Source organism: Dendrobium catenatum, unplaced genomic scaffold, assembly GCF_001605985.2.
Source record: "Dendrobium catenatum unplaced genomic scaffold, ASM160598v2 fragScaff_scaffold_390, whole genome shotgun sequence".
NCBI classification, from domain to species: domain Eukaryota; kingdom Viridiplantae; phylum Streptophyta; class Magnoliopsida; order Asparagales; family Orchidaceae; genus Dendrobium; species Dendrobium catenatum.
In genome coordinates this window covers 131,038-145,547 of record NW_021318852.1, presented here as the reverse complement: position 1 = coordinate 145,547, position 14,510 = coordinate 131,038, and the positions used below count along the sequence as shown (strand labels likewise).

Below are 14,510 nucleotides of genomic sequence, written 5' to 3'. Positions count from 1 at the left end.
AGAACCACCAGAACCTGCTCGGTGAGGGCCAAATTTGCATTAAAAAAGGAATTCAATTTTCCAATGTCCTCCCAGTAATCATTAAACAGATATGCCTGCCAAGATATGAGTATTCACGATCATATCACCATGTTGAATAAAATAAAAACTAACATATTGGCATGGGTCATAAAACTTTATCAAGAAATGAGTGATTAAGTGAAAATCTGTAAGCATAAAAGAGATTAAATGTACATATAATTGTCGACACCCCATGCTGTCTATTGAGTACAATCACCATAATTTGTGGATTAATCACGTGTCTTCAAGTTGATATAGCTAGGTTCTCTAATGGATAGTCAAAGTGCTTTAAATCATGCAACTGAAGATAATGCTAATGTTGATCAAGTCCCAAATATTGCCTAAGAGGATTTACAAAATATTTTAAATTTTTTTAGGCTTTGTTGTAAGATAAGATTAGAGATAGGATACGAAATGAGTACATACATGAAAAGGTTGGAGTAGGTCCAGTAGAAGATAAGATTAGAGAGAGTCGTCTTAGATGGTTTGGTTACATTAAACGGAGGCCTTCCGATGACCCGATTAGGAAAGTTGAGGTACTAAATTTGACTTATGTTAAGAAAGGTAAAGGTAGACCTAAAAAGACTTGGTTAGAAAATATTAGAAATTATCTTTTTCTATTAGATTTAAATGAGAATTTAACTTTTAACATGACAAAATGACGAAAAAAGATTCATGTAGCCGACCCAACATAGTGGGACAAAGGCTTGATGTTGTTGTTGTTGTTGTTTTTGTTTGTTGTAAGCACCACTAAAAATGTCTAGTCACATTACATAGGATATTTAAGAAATTATTTTAGACTTTGACATCTACTTACGATATACCGTGTAGATAATATGGAAACTCAAAATCAATATTTTAAATTATTAACTCTCAAAAATACTCAACAATAGCTAGGACCACTTTTGTGCTTCAAAAAAGTTCATAGCATCGGCCACTTTAAGAGACAAAGTTACATCCCAAATCAACCAAATGTCTGGGTCAAGGGCTGTCAACCAATTTGGGCTGGCTAATTTTAGCATGTAATAGATTGACCCCCTTCGATTAGGTCTTTCAACTGCCAATCAACATTATTAGTGCTGTCTGATTTGCGCAATCTAATTCTATCATAAATTGATTGCCATGCAATTTTCATCCACTAAGCATGCTTTTCAATGGATAATCTGGTTCGATTAACACCAAAATTACACCCTTTTAATCAAATCTAAACCATAATTGGCTATGGGCCTTTCATAGTAACCTTCAACTTACTTTTGAGTCTAATGATCTTAATTGGATAAAGTATTGGATTCATAAATAACAATACTTTTAATTTGGCTCCAAATCTTTTTACTCTGATTTCATGTACTCATCTGTGCCTCCTACCGTTATAAATACCTCCAAATTTTAAAGTTTTTAAAACTCCTTTCTCCATTCTTCAATTATTTTGATAAGCTCTCCATATCCTGTTCCTGAGCTTCTGATGTAGAACGGGTTCCAAAATCTGAAGGAAATTCGGACTTCTTTGCCCAAAACCTGAAAAGAATCTTAGATTTTCGCTTGGTAAGAGAGAGGTTGCAAGCTCCACACCTCTTCTCTTAATTTCTGAAAACAAACTCAGATTTCCACCAAAAATCTGAGAGAAATTCTCAGATTTTAGTGGTTGGGAATAGAAAGTTGAGAGCAAAATCCCTTTACAGGTTTTGGAAGAGAGGGCCCAAAACAAAACCTGAATTAAGTTTCAGAATTTGGTGAAGAGAGGAGGAGTTTGGTAAGAATCCCAAGGAAGTAGCCAGAGAGATTTCGGCCAACAGCAATCAGATTTTGGAAATCTTTCCAAAGGAATAAACTGCATTTAAGGATAGATTTCAAAATGCAAGTTATTATGGAGAGGGGACGGCGGGATGACAGTGTGGGTTAAGGAATTTTTATTTTTCAAATCAGAGGCTTGATTTGGGAAATAAAAATTGGAAATAAAGCTCAGGGAAATTCGGCTAGAGAGGTTACGGCAATTGAAATTATTTCCAAATAAGAATACTGTTTGGAAATAAAACAAACTGTGCAATGTTGAGAATAATACAAATGGCAGCAATTAAAAGGGTATTCCAGGATTTGGATGTGATGAACAAATCTTGTTACGGGAATTGAAATTGTTTCCTACAACCAAGGTGGAGGAAGAGGCCGGCAGCATCCAAAGGGAAAGATGGGTCTAGAGAAATCAATTGGGTTACCTAATTTGGGTTTTGGGATTTAGGAAAGAATTATTTAGATCCATTTGAATTTACAATTCAAATAGAACTCATTTACAACTTTCCAAAAATGGAACGATAAATTATGAAAAATTTCAAATTTCAAATTAGTTGGATTTGAAATTTGAAAACCGCCCAAAATTAAATTACCCAAATTAATCAAGGAATTAATGGGGATGAGGAGGTGGATGGGGAACCGGTGGTTAGAGGGTTGGCCGGCGGTATGGGAGCTTGGGTGGAATGTTGGCCGTGGGTGTTCGACGGGGAAAAGAGGGGTTTTCGGGTGAGGCTAGAATCCGGAGGCCAAACGAAGATGGAGAGGAGGAAGAAGATGAAGATAATGACGAAGAGCAATAAGAAGGAACAAAAGCAAATAAACAAAATATCAAAGATACAACCGCGAGCCCGGACACATCCTGCGGCTGACGGGTACTACTTTGCCCTTCTCCAAGGGACTTCACGCCACGAGCCCGGACCCATCCTGCGGCTGGTGGAAACTCCGACTCCCTCCCATAGGGATTTCACTAACGTTCTTCCCAAAGAACCCAAGTGCAAAATGCAAATTTTTTTTATTAATAATCCATCATCCTAATACAAGAGAAGGGGCCTCTATATATAGGCCTCAAAAGAAATTAAAAGACACATTTACCCCTTGGGCTTACATAAGACAAGAGGGTAAAAAAGGGAAATTGCAAAACTAAATTAAAATACACTTAATAAACGAAAATAAAACAAAGAGATCTCGGGCGTCTATTTCAGCTCCTCCTCGGATTTGCATGGACGGTTGGATGTCCGCATCAGCTTCCTTCCTCTTAAATCTCCATAAGCTACTTGGTGCTTTCATTTGCTTAGCCTCATGAGGTAAATTTAGCAAGTGTTGAGATTTTTGAAGATGGGACTTTTTGAGATTATTATTATGATCTTTGATATCATTTTTTACCTAGAGATATTAAATTTGCAAAGTAATTTTGGCTTGGTTGAATAGTTTTGCATTAGTAATCCTTATAGCAATACAAACATATTTATTTGTTTTTTATTATTGATATCTTGTGCTAGAGGATTCTTCCTTTAGGTTGTTATGATCTCTACTTTATTTTGGGCTATAGATGATCCCAATTAAAAGTTTTGAGGGTTTGTGAAACTAAGACAAGCAGCTAAGCAGAGAAATTAAAACAGAGCACAGAATAATAACACATACAGAGAACGAAACTTAGAATGCCGGAATTCATTTCACTGTTTCAGATTTCTCATTTACGGCTTTACTGTAGCTGTATGTATTTATAAAGAGGCTAGTGCGGTAAGCTTTACAGATGTAGTATTAGGATAGGTTGAACTGGTTCTGAGTTTGTTTCCTTGATGGTGTGGTGACTGGTCCACATGGAGCTGCTCAGTGGTAGTGGAAGAGGTGGCTTTTACACCCCCCACAAACTAATGATGAAGGTTGAATGGTTAGTTTGGTTCTGAGGAGATGATATCTTGATGTAGGGAGCGGCTTTGTTAAGATGTCAGCAATTTGATCAATGGTACTAATTGGTACTATACAAACCACCTTGGACAGAATGTGGTCGCGGATGAAGTGAAAATCCACATCAATATGCCTGCTCCGGGAATGAAACATTGGCATGTTTGCCAAAGCAATTGCAGAGGTGTTGTCACAATCTATGTCTGTAGGTTGATGTTGTGGAAGGTTGAAATATGAAAATAGGCGGAGAATCCAGATTACTTCCGCTATAGCTGCTGCCAAAGAACAATATTTCGCCTCGGTGGAGGAACGAGCTACAGTTTGCTATTTCTTTACCATCCAGGAGATGAGGGTGTCCCCTAGGAAGCAACAATAACCTGAGGTAAAGCACCTTGAAGGCCGAGAGTTGGAGCAAAGAGTGTTATATGGGAAGTCTAAGATTAAAGGTTCCTTTGATATAGCAAAGTAGGCGTTTTAGTAGGTGATAGTAAGAGGGTGAAGGAGCATGCATATATATATTTTTCATTTTTTTAAGGAGCATGCATATATATTGACATAATGTATTGACGACAAAGGATAATTCCGGTCAAGTTATGGTGAGATATTGTAGAGATCCGGTGATGTGACGATAAGTAGTGGGGTTTGAAATACAAAGATCGATGGGATGATCAATAAGTGGTTTGGTGAGGGAAGGATTAGCTAGTGGATTGCAATCGATCAGACCGGTTTGGTGTAGGATTGAGGCCGCATAGGAAGATTGAGAGAGATGTAGTTGATGATTGTGAGAAAGTATCTGAATGCCAAGGAAAGTTGAAGGCTGTTCGAGGTGTTTGATTAAGAATAGGTGGCTGAGGGAGGAGATTATTTGTGGACGAATGGAGGATAGTTACCAATAAGGAGGATGCCATCCACATAAATGAGAAGATAGGCCTGAACAGAGGTTTGTTTAAGGGTGAAGAGGGCCCGGTCAGCCATGCTTTTCTAAAACCCGAGAGAGAGGAGATGGGTGGAAAATGTTTGGAACCACTAGCGAGGAGCCTGTTTAATGCCATAAAGTGAGATTTAAAGTAGGCAAACGTGATTGGGAAGGGTTGTATCTTCAAAACCACGAGGCTGACCCATGTGAATAGTGTCATTGAGGGATCCATGAAGAAATGCATTCGTGACATCGAGTTTGTGAATAGGCCATTGATGGGTGACTGCAATTTTGAAAACCTGAATTGAGGGGAATTTGGCTAGAGGGCTGAAGGTCTCAGTGTAGTTGAAGCTGTATTTTTTATGGTTTCCTTGTGTAAACGATCCTTGTATCAGGCGATGGAGCCATCCGCATTTCGTTTGGTTTTGAATGTCCAGCAACATCCACAAATCGGTTGGTTGGGGGTGGAGGTACAAGGAGCCAAGTGCCTTGTTGTTGGAGAGCTAGAAATTCAAATGCCATGACAGCTCACCAATGAGGGTATTTATATGCTTCGACATAGGTGGTAGGGTCGGGGATGATTGAAGAGTAAAGGCCAAGTATTTGGCAAGGTTTGAGAGTGCTAGTTTGAGACCAGGTTATCATAGGGTGATTGGAGGTTGGACGAGTGTGAGGAGGTGGTGATGGGTTGTTTCCAGGTAAGGGAGAAGTGGTTGAGGTAGAGGGGGAGGGGGTGGAGTTTGATGGAGCCTGTGTTGGGAAAGAGGGGGGAACTGAGCGGGATGTTGAAAGAGAAGTTGGGAGAAGGAGGTTTGGGTTTGGTGAGCAGTTATGGGATGTTGGAGGGGTATTTGGAGATTGGGTGGAGAAGGGAAAAATTGATTCGTCGAAGGTGATGTGTCTAGATATGTATATTTTCTCGGTGGTTGGGTCAAGGCCTTTGTATCCTTTGTATGATTGTACATATCCGATGAATACACAGAGAGGGGATTTGGGGGAAAGTTGTGTCTGGTTGGAGGTGGAAGAAGTGGATAACAGCCGTAACCATATATTATGAGGTGGTCATTCTGTGGAGGTTTGCTGTATAGGATTTGGTGTAGGGAGATGTTGGAGGTAGTGGGGGATAGCATCATGTTGATGTGGTAGACTACGGCGAGAATGGTATCGAGCTACAGGTGGTAGGGAAGGTGAATAGTATGTAGAAGGGTTCTTATGGTTTTGAGGATGTTGCGATGCTTTCTTTCCGCAAGACCATTTTGTTTCGGGGTGTAGGGTCAGCTGATCTGATTCGTTATTCCATTAGTTTGAAGGTAATTTTGTAGATTGGTGTTAAGGTATTATTTTCCTCCATCATTGCATACACAATTTACTTTGCAAAAGAATTGATTTTCTAGTGCAATATGAAATTTAACAAATGTAGAAAACACATCTGATTTGTACATTAATGGGTAAACCCAAGTAAAGAGAGAGGAATTATTGATAAATGATACATAATATTTAAAGCCTTGAATTGATGAAAAGGGGGCAGGACCCCATACATTTGTGTGAATAAATTCCAAGGGTTTGTAAGTATGATTTAGAGAGCTAGAGAATGGAAGTTTATGACCTTTAGAGATCTTACATGATGAGCAGGGAGAGGAGGTGGGAATAGCTAGTGATTTGTTGGACTTGGAGATGGTGACCATGGTTTGCTGATGAGAATGTCTCAGGCGGTGGTGCCACCAAAGAGAGGTTGGAATGTGAACCGATAATGCCGTAACAGGTGGATGACAAGCTGAATTGGATGAGATAGAGTAGATCCCATCACGGCAGGGTCCCGAAAGAAGTACTAAATTGGTCGTCCGGACCTTTATTTGAAAGCCAAAATCATAAAAAGGATGAAGAGATTATTGTCTATATGATTGTAGTAAAGTTGCGGTAGATGAAATAGAATATGAAGGAGGAGATTACGAGAGGTGGTCGGGACTTGAATGGGTAATATGAAGATGGAGACCATCTCCGATGGTGACTGTGCCTATGCTTTCATAGTCGGACGATTGAAAGATGTTGTCGAGACTGTTGGTGAGTTGGGATGAGGCGCTGAAGTCCAGTATTCAGTCGAGACTGGGCTTTGGCAAGGCTGCGACTAGTGTTGTAGGCTGAGATGACTGGGTAGGGTATTGTAGGTTGAGTCTGTCCCAGCATGAGTTTGTTGGATGTCCCCATTTCCCGCAAACCAGACATGTGATTCTCACGTTGGTTGAAGGCTGTGGTGATCTTGGGGAGAATGAAGTGTTGCTGCGACCTCTATAGGAGTTTTAGGAGAAGCGGCCTTTGCCTCAGCCTCTTCCACCAGAGGTGTAGAGGGCTGTCTGGAGCTGTGGAGTTGCGGCTTCTTTGGCCAAGTCAGCTGAGCGGTTAATTCCTCGCTCAGAAGAAGGGAGTACTTATCTTCGAGGCTGATAGAAGATAGCGTCGTGCGGATGGGAGTCTTAAAAGCCTGATAGAGATGGCAGACCGTTGAGAGTGTAAAGGAGAATATCTTCTGGATCAATGGTGGCTCCGGCGGCAGCTATGTTATCAACTAATGTCTTGATGGTGGTAAGGTACTAAAGCATTGTGTATTGTCCCATAGATATGTTGTGCACCTCGTTCTTGAGCTGAATGACTCGGGAACGATTAGTTGCCTATAGTCGACGCTCAAGCGTCGTCCATATGTCCGCGCATTAGTCTAGGATAAGGATGTAGGGAAGGATGGAGGGAAAGAGTGTAGAGCACAGTGCGGCTGCTAAGTTCTGATCGATCAGCATCAATTGGGTACAGAGATGGTTTGGTCAAGAAATTCCATCTGGTTGCATAACGAGGCAAGGAGGTACCACTGCTGAGGGATCAAGGAGGCATAGTTGTTTGCTCTAAACAACTTGAGAATCGAGGATTTCCATGAGGGAAAGTTATCAGTAGAGAGGGCTATGGGAACGATATTTTTGATATTGGAGATCAAAAATTTTAGGGAGGAGAGAATAGTGGTGCTGTCTTGAACATCCTCACTGATGTGAGAAGAGGGAGTGAATTCTATGGGAGATTATCTAAGGGTTGAGAGGAGGATGGGTACGGGCTGCGAGCCAGAAATGGCTAAGATACCATGTAAAACTAAGACAAGCAGATAAACAGAGAAATTAAAACAGAGGGTAGAATAGTAACGCATACAGAGAATGAAACTTAGAATGTAGGAATTCATTTCACTGTTTCAGATTTCTTATTTATGGCTTTACTATAGCTCTATGTATTTATACAGAGGCTTGTGTGGCGAGCTTTACAGATGTAGTGCTAGGATATGTTGAGGCGGTAATGAGTTTGTTTCCTTGATGGTCTGGTGACTGGTCCACGTGGAGCTTCTCAGTGGTAGTGGAAGAGCTGACTTTTAGGGTTGATCTTGAGAAAACAAATAATACCAAGGGTAATGGTTGGCTATGAGTCAAGAAAAAGTCCTGTGTTGTTTCTCTTAGTGGAAGAAGTGTTACCTTGTACTAGCTTGGCCTTCATAGTTGGTGAAGTTGATTAGTAGAATCCCCAAGAAAGGGCTTGAGAAGTGGATTCAGACATCAAAAATAGCTGAACCAAGTAAAATTTTGATCTTCTTTGTGTAGTTCACTTTCTCTATATTACTTTTCCCTTTCTTACTCTCCTATATTTTGCATTTATTTATCCCACACTATTCTCTAGTGTAATTATACTTTTTATTTACACATTTAGGTTTCATTGCAGGGTATGTTAGAGACTAGTACCATGTTTGGGAATCCAATTGCCAATTTCAGCTTTCCAATTAGGACCTAGCAATTTTCATGATGCTTAGGATTTTGTGAAATAAAATAACTCTGGCATCCATTTTGGGTATCAAAAGTTAATTGATAAAGGACACACTTCCATAAACTACAAAGAACAGAAAAAAGGAGAGTTGAGTGGTAAAACAAGTTCAAATCTTTCTCACCTGAACATTATACTCTTGCAAAGCTGAAGGAAGTATCTCAGAACCAAAATCATTCGATGTAGGAAACCTCCACCTGGAACAAACATTATGGGAATCCATAAATGAGGAACATCATTCTACTTACAGAGTTCCAAAGTAATTAATTAACCTTCAAAAGTGAAACATACTTAAGTAACTTCAACAGAACATCTCTTCTGAAAACATATACCCCCATGGATGCAATATAGGGGTATTTCATGGCCTCTTTGTGAGAGAGACTGAAGACTGTTGTGTCAGCTTTCTGCCATCACCCATTAGATTTCCATTAGAGAAGATGTTGGTTGCATTTAGACTGAGCTAGCAATAATGGAATGATAGGAACAGCTTCTTACCATACATTCTAGGTCTGCACCCTTGGGTTTCTCAGAGAATTGGACAATGTGGCCTGTTTTATCAATCTTAATTAAGCCACAGTCGGATGCCCGGCTTTCAAAGTATAAGAGAGAGTAAAGTTAGAGAAAATTGTAACATTTAAAAAGAATAAAATAGTGAAAGAAAGAATTTGGAAAAGGTTAGTAAACTTCATAGATCCATAAGCAGAACAACATTCATACAACTGTTTGTGCATTAAGATTTAATCTATACTACTTATGTAAGAGAGATGACAGAAATAGATTACTAAGCTTTAATGCCTTTATTGTTTTTAGTTATAGATGACTTCGGTTGACAAACCTCTGCTTAGAGATTAGTTGAACATCAGCAAAATTTTAATAGAAGGGAGAATTATAGAAATCGCCTTAAATCAGAGCAAAAGAAAATATATATTGTACAAATTCTGGACAGTCATAATAGAAAATAAAATACAGGTAATACTCATTAGAACAATTTTTTAAACAATATAAACTATCCTAAATATTTTATTAATTGAAAGAAAGGAGGAAGGCCAGTTACAAATAAGTAGACACGAGCCCAATTAGAAATAAGGATGCACAAGACTAATTACAAATCGATTCCACATAAGAAGGGCATCATTGCCTCCTAAAATGAGCGTTCCATAAAAAGAAAGAGCCTTAGTATGCAAATTGATATTAACTTAAAAGACAATAAACAGCTATGGGAAATTAGACAAACCTTTCATCTATAGGAATACAAGAAACACTGATATCTGCTCCCGCATCAATATGCTTCTGCAGCCAATATCATGTAATATTCAGGTAAAGTATGCTACCAAGACAATCTATATATATATATATATATATATAAATGAAGTATTTCCTTGCCTGCACAAAGTCCATGTAGTCCATGCGATAAAGGTGGTCACCAGACAAAATAAGTATGTGCTCAATGTTCTTATTCCTGTTATCCTGTATATATGTTCAAATACAAAGAAACATAAAGCAGATAACTATTACTTGTTTCAAAGAAATGACACCAAAATTCACTGGATTTTCATTTCTTTTGTTTACAAACACTAACCTCGAAGACCCAACTGAATTGTCTTACGGCATCAGCTGTTCCTTGGAACCAGTTCATTCCAGTTTCTCCAGGTGTTTGTGTGGCTGCTAGAACCTGTTATTTCGGGCAATAAAACATAAATATCAGTGAAAAAATTGTGGTGTGCTTATCACACAGGGATCTATAACAAATTCTCAAGAAAACTTATCAAATTCATTTTGGATGACCTTCAAAAACCATTCGAACTGAACATTATATAGAGTAGAAATTAGAGCTTCAAACCAAATATTAGATAATGACTGTTTCAGGTTTTAAACAAATAAAATAAATAAATTTATTTGAGATCGTTAAGTTTTATTTTTAAATTAAGATTTATTCTTTTTCATTAAACTGCAAAAATGTCTGAAATTCACTGCTCTTAAAACAGGCATTATTAGTAGGAGGCAAGACCCAGATTAACCAGTAGCATTAAAAGTTTCAACTTGAAGTATCAAATAATGTGGGGCAGAAGTAAACAAGAAGTGAAGCAGTGAAAAGCAAATGGAAAATCATACCTCGACAAATCCATCTCCGAAGTTGACTCCATTACTGAAATTGTAAGTACGAGCAATATGTCGATTAAGAGATGCAGAGTTAAACTGGGTCATGATGAAGATCTTGTTTATGCCGCTGTTTATACAGTTGCTCATTGGAATATCAATAAGCCTGTAGCATCCTCCAATGGGAACCTAATTGCCAAAAAGAAAGCTGTTCATGTGATTTTTAAAGATTTTAAGCTGGCTAATTTGAAAAAACATTTTTTTAGCATAACAACGTCAATAGAACCAAAGAATGGTAGGTGGCATTTATCAGGATAAACAGCTCTTTTGTGCAGTGTATTTTTGTTAAGGAATGGGGTGTGGTATTGGGATATGGAATGTAGAAGTTACAATTAAAAATTTTATTCTTCCAATTTGGATGGGAAAAAATATGCAACAAACAACACCACAGAGGTCAACTCCCAGAGGAAAGTTCCTGTACAAAATAATTATACAAGTCTGCAGCTTAAAGAAATTAAAGCCTTTTTCCCCTAAAATTGAAGCATGATTCATGAACAACAATTTATCCACATACTTCTACTTCAGCATTAATGGTGATATGTGCTCAACTCCCTCCAACAGAAATATAATTTTTTTCTTTCATAAAAATACTTGTGAAAAATGCCAGAAGTGAAGAACAATAAATTGGCAAATAAGCAAAATTTTATGTACTTATTCTCTCCTAAGACTTTAGATTCTAGTACTGAAAAAAAATTGCAAACCGAGGTCCCAGGTAACGGTTTCTTACAGCTGCTGTAGCTCTTGTACTAGTGAGAGGGAAGAGCTCTGCTCCAGTTCCACCTCCCAATATGACGGAAGCAATATTCTTCGGTTCTGCCCTTTCTCTTGCAAACATTGGAGCTTCAAAAACCTGAAATTATTGGCTGATTTAGCAAAGGGGGACTTTTGGTAAATTTTGGTTACAACTATGTGTATAGAAGAACAGCATGAAAATATATTTTGCATTGCCAGGAAATATAATATTTGTAAAACAAAAAATCCATTGAATCATACATTCCTTACTGTAGGAAATTATGAACAATAAAATAAATAAACAGGTAAGAAATGCATGTCTGACAAAGGTGAGATTGAATCTCCACCCCTAACAGCAAAGAGCTTCTCAGGTTGCTTCCAATACGATATATTCCAACAATCAATCTATGGAGTAATAGTTCAATGGTTATTCAAGTCATTCTTTATTGTTGATCTTAACTTATATCATACTCACAAATAACCTTTACTATTGAAGTCATAAGAAAATATAATGTTTCATTTTTGTGTATTTTCTTCACCAGGTTTTTTTATTCTTAATATATTATAAAAGATTTTTACAAAGGTATAGGAAATTTTAAAAATATGTAGTTTTAAATGCACTTGTGAGAAATTTATGACATTCTTTCAATATGAAACATCAGATATATCAACAATGATTGGAAAAGACAAAAATAAGGATCCCATCAAATTCTAACATCACACTCTAAAAAATCATTTGATAAGACATTATTATTATTAGTCTAACATATTTGTGTATTTTTTTGCTCAAATTTTTTTGTTCTTTCTTATATTTGATATTTTAAAAATTAAAAAGAAAGGGAAAATATCTCACCAAAAAATTTAAAATTTTGCAATTCATGAATGAGAAGATGTCCTCTATATCTGATTTTATAATCATCAAAAAGTGACGAGAATACTATTTTGAAATAGAACTCACAAGCTTTTCTAGAAATTTGGGAGAACACTCTTTCTAATTATGCTTTAGTAATATGTAAATAGACATGAAGCTTTTTTCTTTTTGCCTTTTTCAGGGTTTCACCTTACAAGCTACAGAAGCAAAAATCTTTATGGAGAAATGAAAAGATGGCATCAAAAGGCTACTATCTTTTTACCCTACTAAAACAATAAAACCATATAAAAAGTAGGTTGCACTTATCCCTATTGTCTAGCTAGCATTTAAAGATATTTGAGATAGTAGCAATACTTATACATCTAATTATTTTAATTTTAATACTTTAAAAAACCAACAGGACATATACATGCAGAGAAAGAAAATCAAACTTTTAAATAGCCATATTAAAAGAAGGGAAGGATGTTTAAGGGTTCAAATACACAGTTAAAAAAGGAAAAAAGAAAACTAGAAAGTCAGTTTTTTCGTCTTTTGCCACTTCGTTTAATGAAAAGATGAATGATGAATGATGAAAGAACATTCTTTCATGAAAACAGAAAGAAAAATAACTTTTCAACCAAAAAACCAATAGCTCCGTCTTGCTCTCATAGTCTCATTACACACAAAAACAAAATATAGATAAAAAAATTAACTTAAAAAGCCCTGTACCGTAAAGCTTTAAGTAAAATCTACGCACTTAATAAACCACAACATAAGGACATTGAAAGCCCTTTCTAAAATCTAAGATGATCATACATAAAGCATAGATCACAGACTAATAGAACTCATCAAACATACAATCTTTTAGCATAATTTATATTATATAGATTTGCAACCTCAGAATTTGAAAAAACAAACCAAAAAAAATCGTTAAAGAACTGTATTAGAATGCACTGAAAACCTTCTTACCATAGTTTCTTTGTTGACGTCTGATGTTAGAATAGAGACAACAGGTCTTTCCTTGCCCCTTCCATCAAAACTCCTTCCTTTAACACATTTCCTACTCCCAAAAACCTTAGACCTGAAACAATTTTCATCTCCCCAAATTCCACCATCACTTCCCAAACTTCTTCCTCTGCCCACTTGAAAGGCAAAAGCATTGCCCTTTAGTCCCAAACAGTAGGCATCCATGGCTTACTGTTCCCTCTCAAGCCAAAGTATGCTAGGCGCAGGGAAGTTAAACAACAAAAATCGAAAATTTCTGAGACTATTCCGACCTCCGACACGATCAGATCTCAAAAGGGAGAGAACGCCTGAGAAGAGAGCCTAATCACGGGAATGAAGCAGAAGACCGCGAGAGTTTTTATGGGTACTTGAGGTGGTGGGCTTAGTTGATGGAAAAAATTGGAGAACGAAGGAAACATTGAGGTCTGAACTCTGACGTTAAACTCGAATGAGACAATCAAGGCTTGCTTATATGTTGAATTTATTTATTTATTATTAATTTTATTTTAATAATCGTAATAAAAATATATTTTAATTGTCAAAATTATTCCATCTTTATTGTATCAACGATTTAACAATAATAAAATCTATTTAAGTTCTAATTAATTTAGTTATGTATTAGTTAATTAATAACATAAGAGTTTTATTTATATTTTTTATTAATTAAATCATTTTAATTTTTTTAAACAATATTAAATATATGCTGAATTGTAATACCTAAATCCACCGAGGTTTAGGGTGGTTGGTGAATGAGCAAATTTTGGAACCCTCATCCTCGATTTGAATCTCCCCTACTTCAACCTCGCCTTTATATGGGACAAAGCAAGTATGGGCCTCGCCTCTTTAGCAGAGCAAAGCAAGTATGAGCCCGATGCGGGTGGATGGTTTCGCTAGGTTCCGCTGCCAAGCGTTCTCTTTAGAGCGACAAACGGGTAGCTGTTAAAAAAAAATTGGAATACCTAAAAATTATTATAATTTAAAAGTGTTAATAAGTATTAATTAACGTGTAGTTATTCTTAATAGATACTTAATGAACAATAAATTACTTAATTTAACTCATAATTTAAAGACCTAATCATCCATTGCCTAGCCATCATAACTAAATATTTATTTAAAAAAACAACTAAATATTTATTTAATTAACTAATTTCATTAGCTCAAATAATCTATTTGCACATCCAAACTTTTTTTTTCATATTAAAATCATTTTACGGTTCTTTTATATAAATCAGTAAAATAATTTAATTTCTTTCTAAA

General features: G+C 36.7%; 1 protein-coding gene across 1 annotated transcript in view; it reads right to left on the bottom strand.

The window, feature by feature from the left end:
- The window catches only part of LOC110112231 (glucose-1-phosphate adenylyltransferase large subunit 1), a 29,997-nt gene extending 16,531 nt beyond the window's left edge, over positions 1-13,466 (bottom strand). The window contains exons 1-10 of the mRNA XM_020844386.2: positions 13,218-13,466; positions 11,394-11,516; positions 10,622-10,795; positions 10,089-10,181; positions 9,893-9,976; positions 9,744-9,799; positions 9,005-9,098; positions 8,801-8,913; positions 8,634-8,706; positions 15-95 (exon numbers count right to left, since the gene is read on the bottom strand). Of these exons, the coding sequence (XP_020700045.1) occupies positions 15-95; positions 8,634-8,706; positions 8,801-8,913; positions 9,005-9,098; positions 9,744-9,799; positions 9,893-9,976; positions 10,089-10,181; positions 10,622-10,795; positions 11,394-11,516; positions 13,218-13,439 (1,113 nt within the window). The 5' untranslated portion in view covers positions 13,440-13,466. The remainder of the gene's footprint in view (positions 1-14; positions 96-8,633; positions 8,707-8,800; positions 8,914-9,004; positions 9,099-9,743; positions 9,800-9,892; positions 9,977-10,088; positions 10,182-10,621; positions 10,796-11,393; positions 11,517-13,217) is intronic.
- Between the last annotated feature and the right edge of the window lie 1,044 nt (positions 13,467-14,510).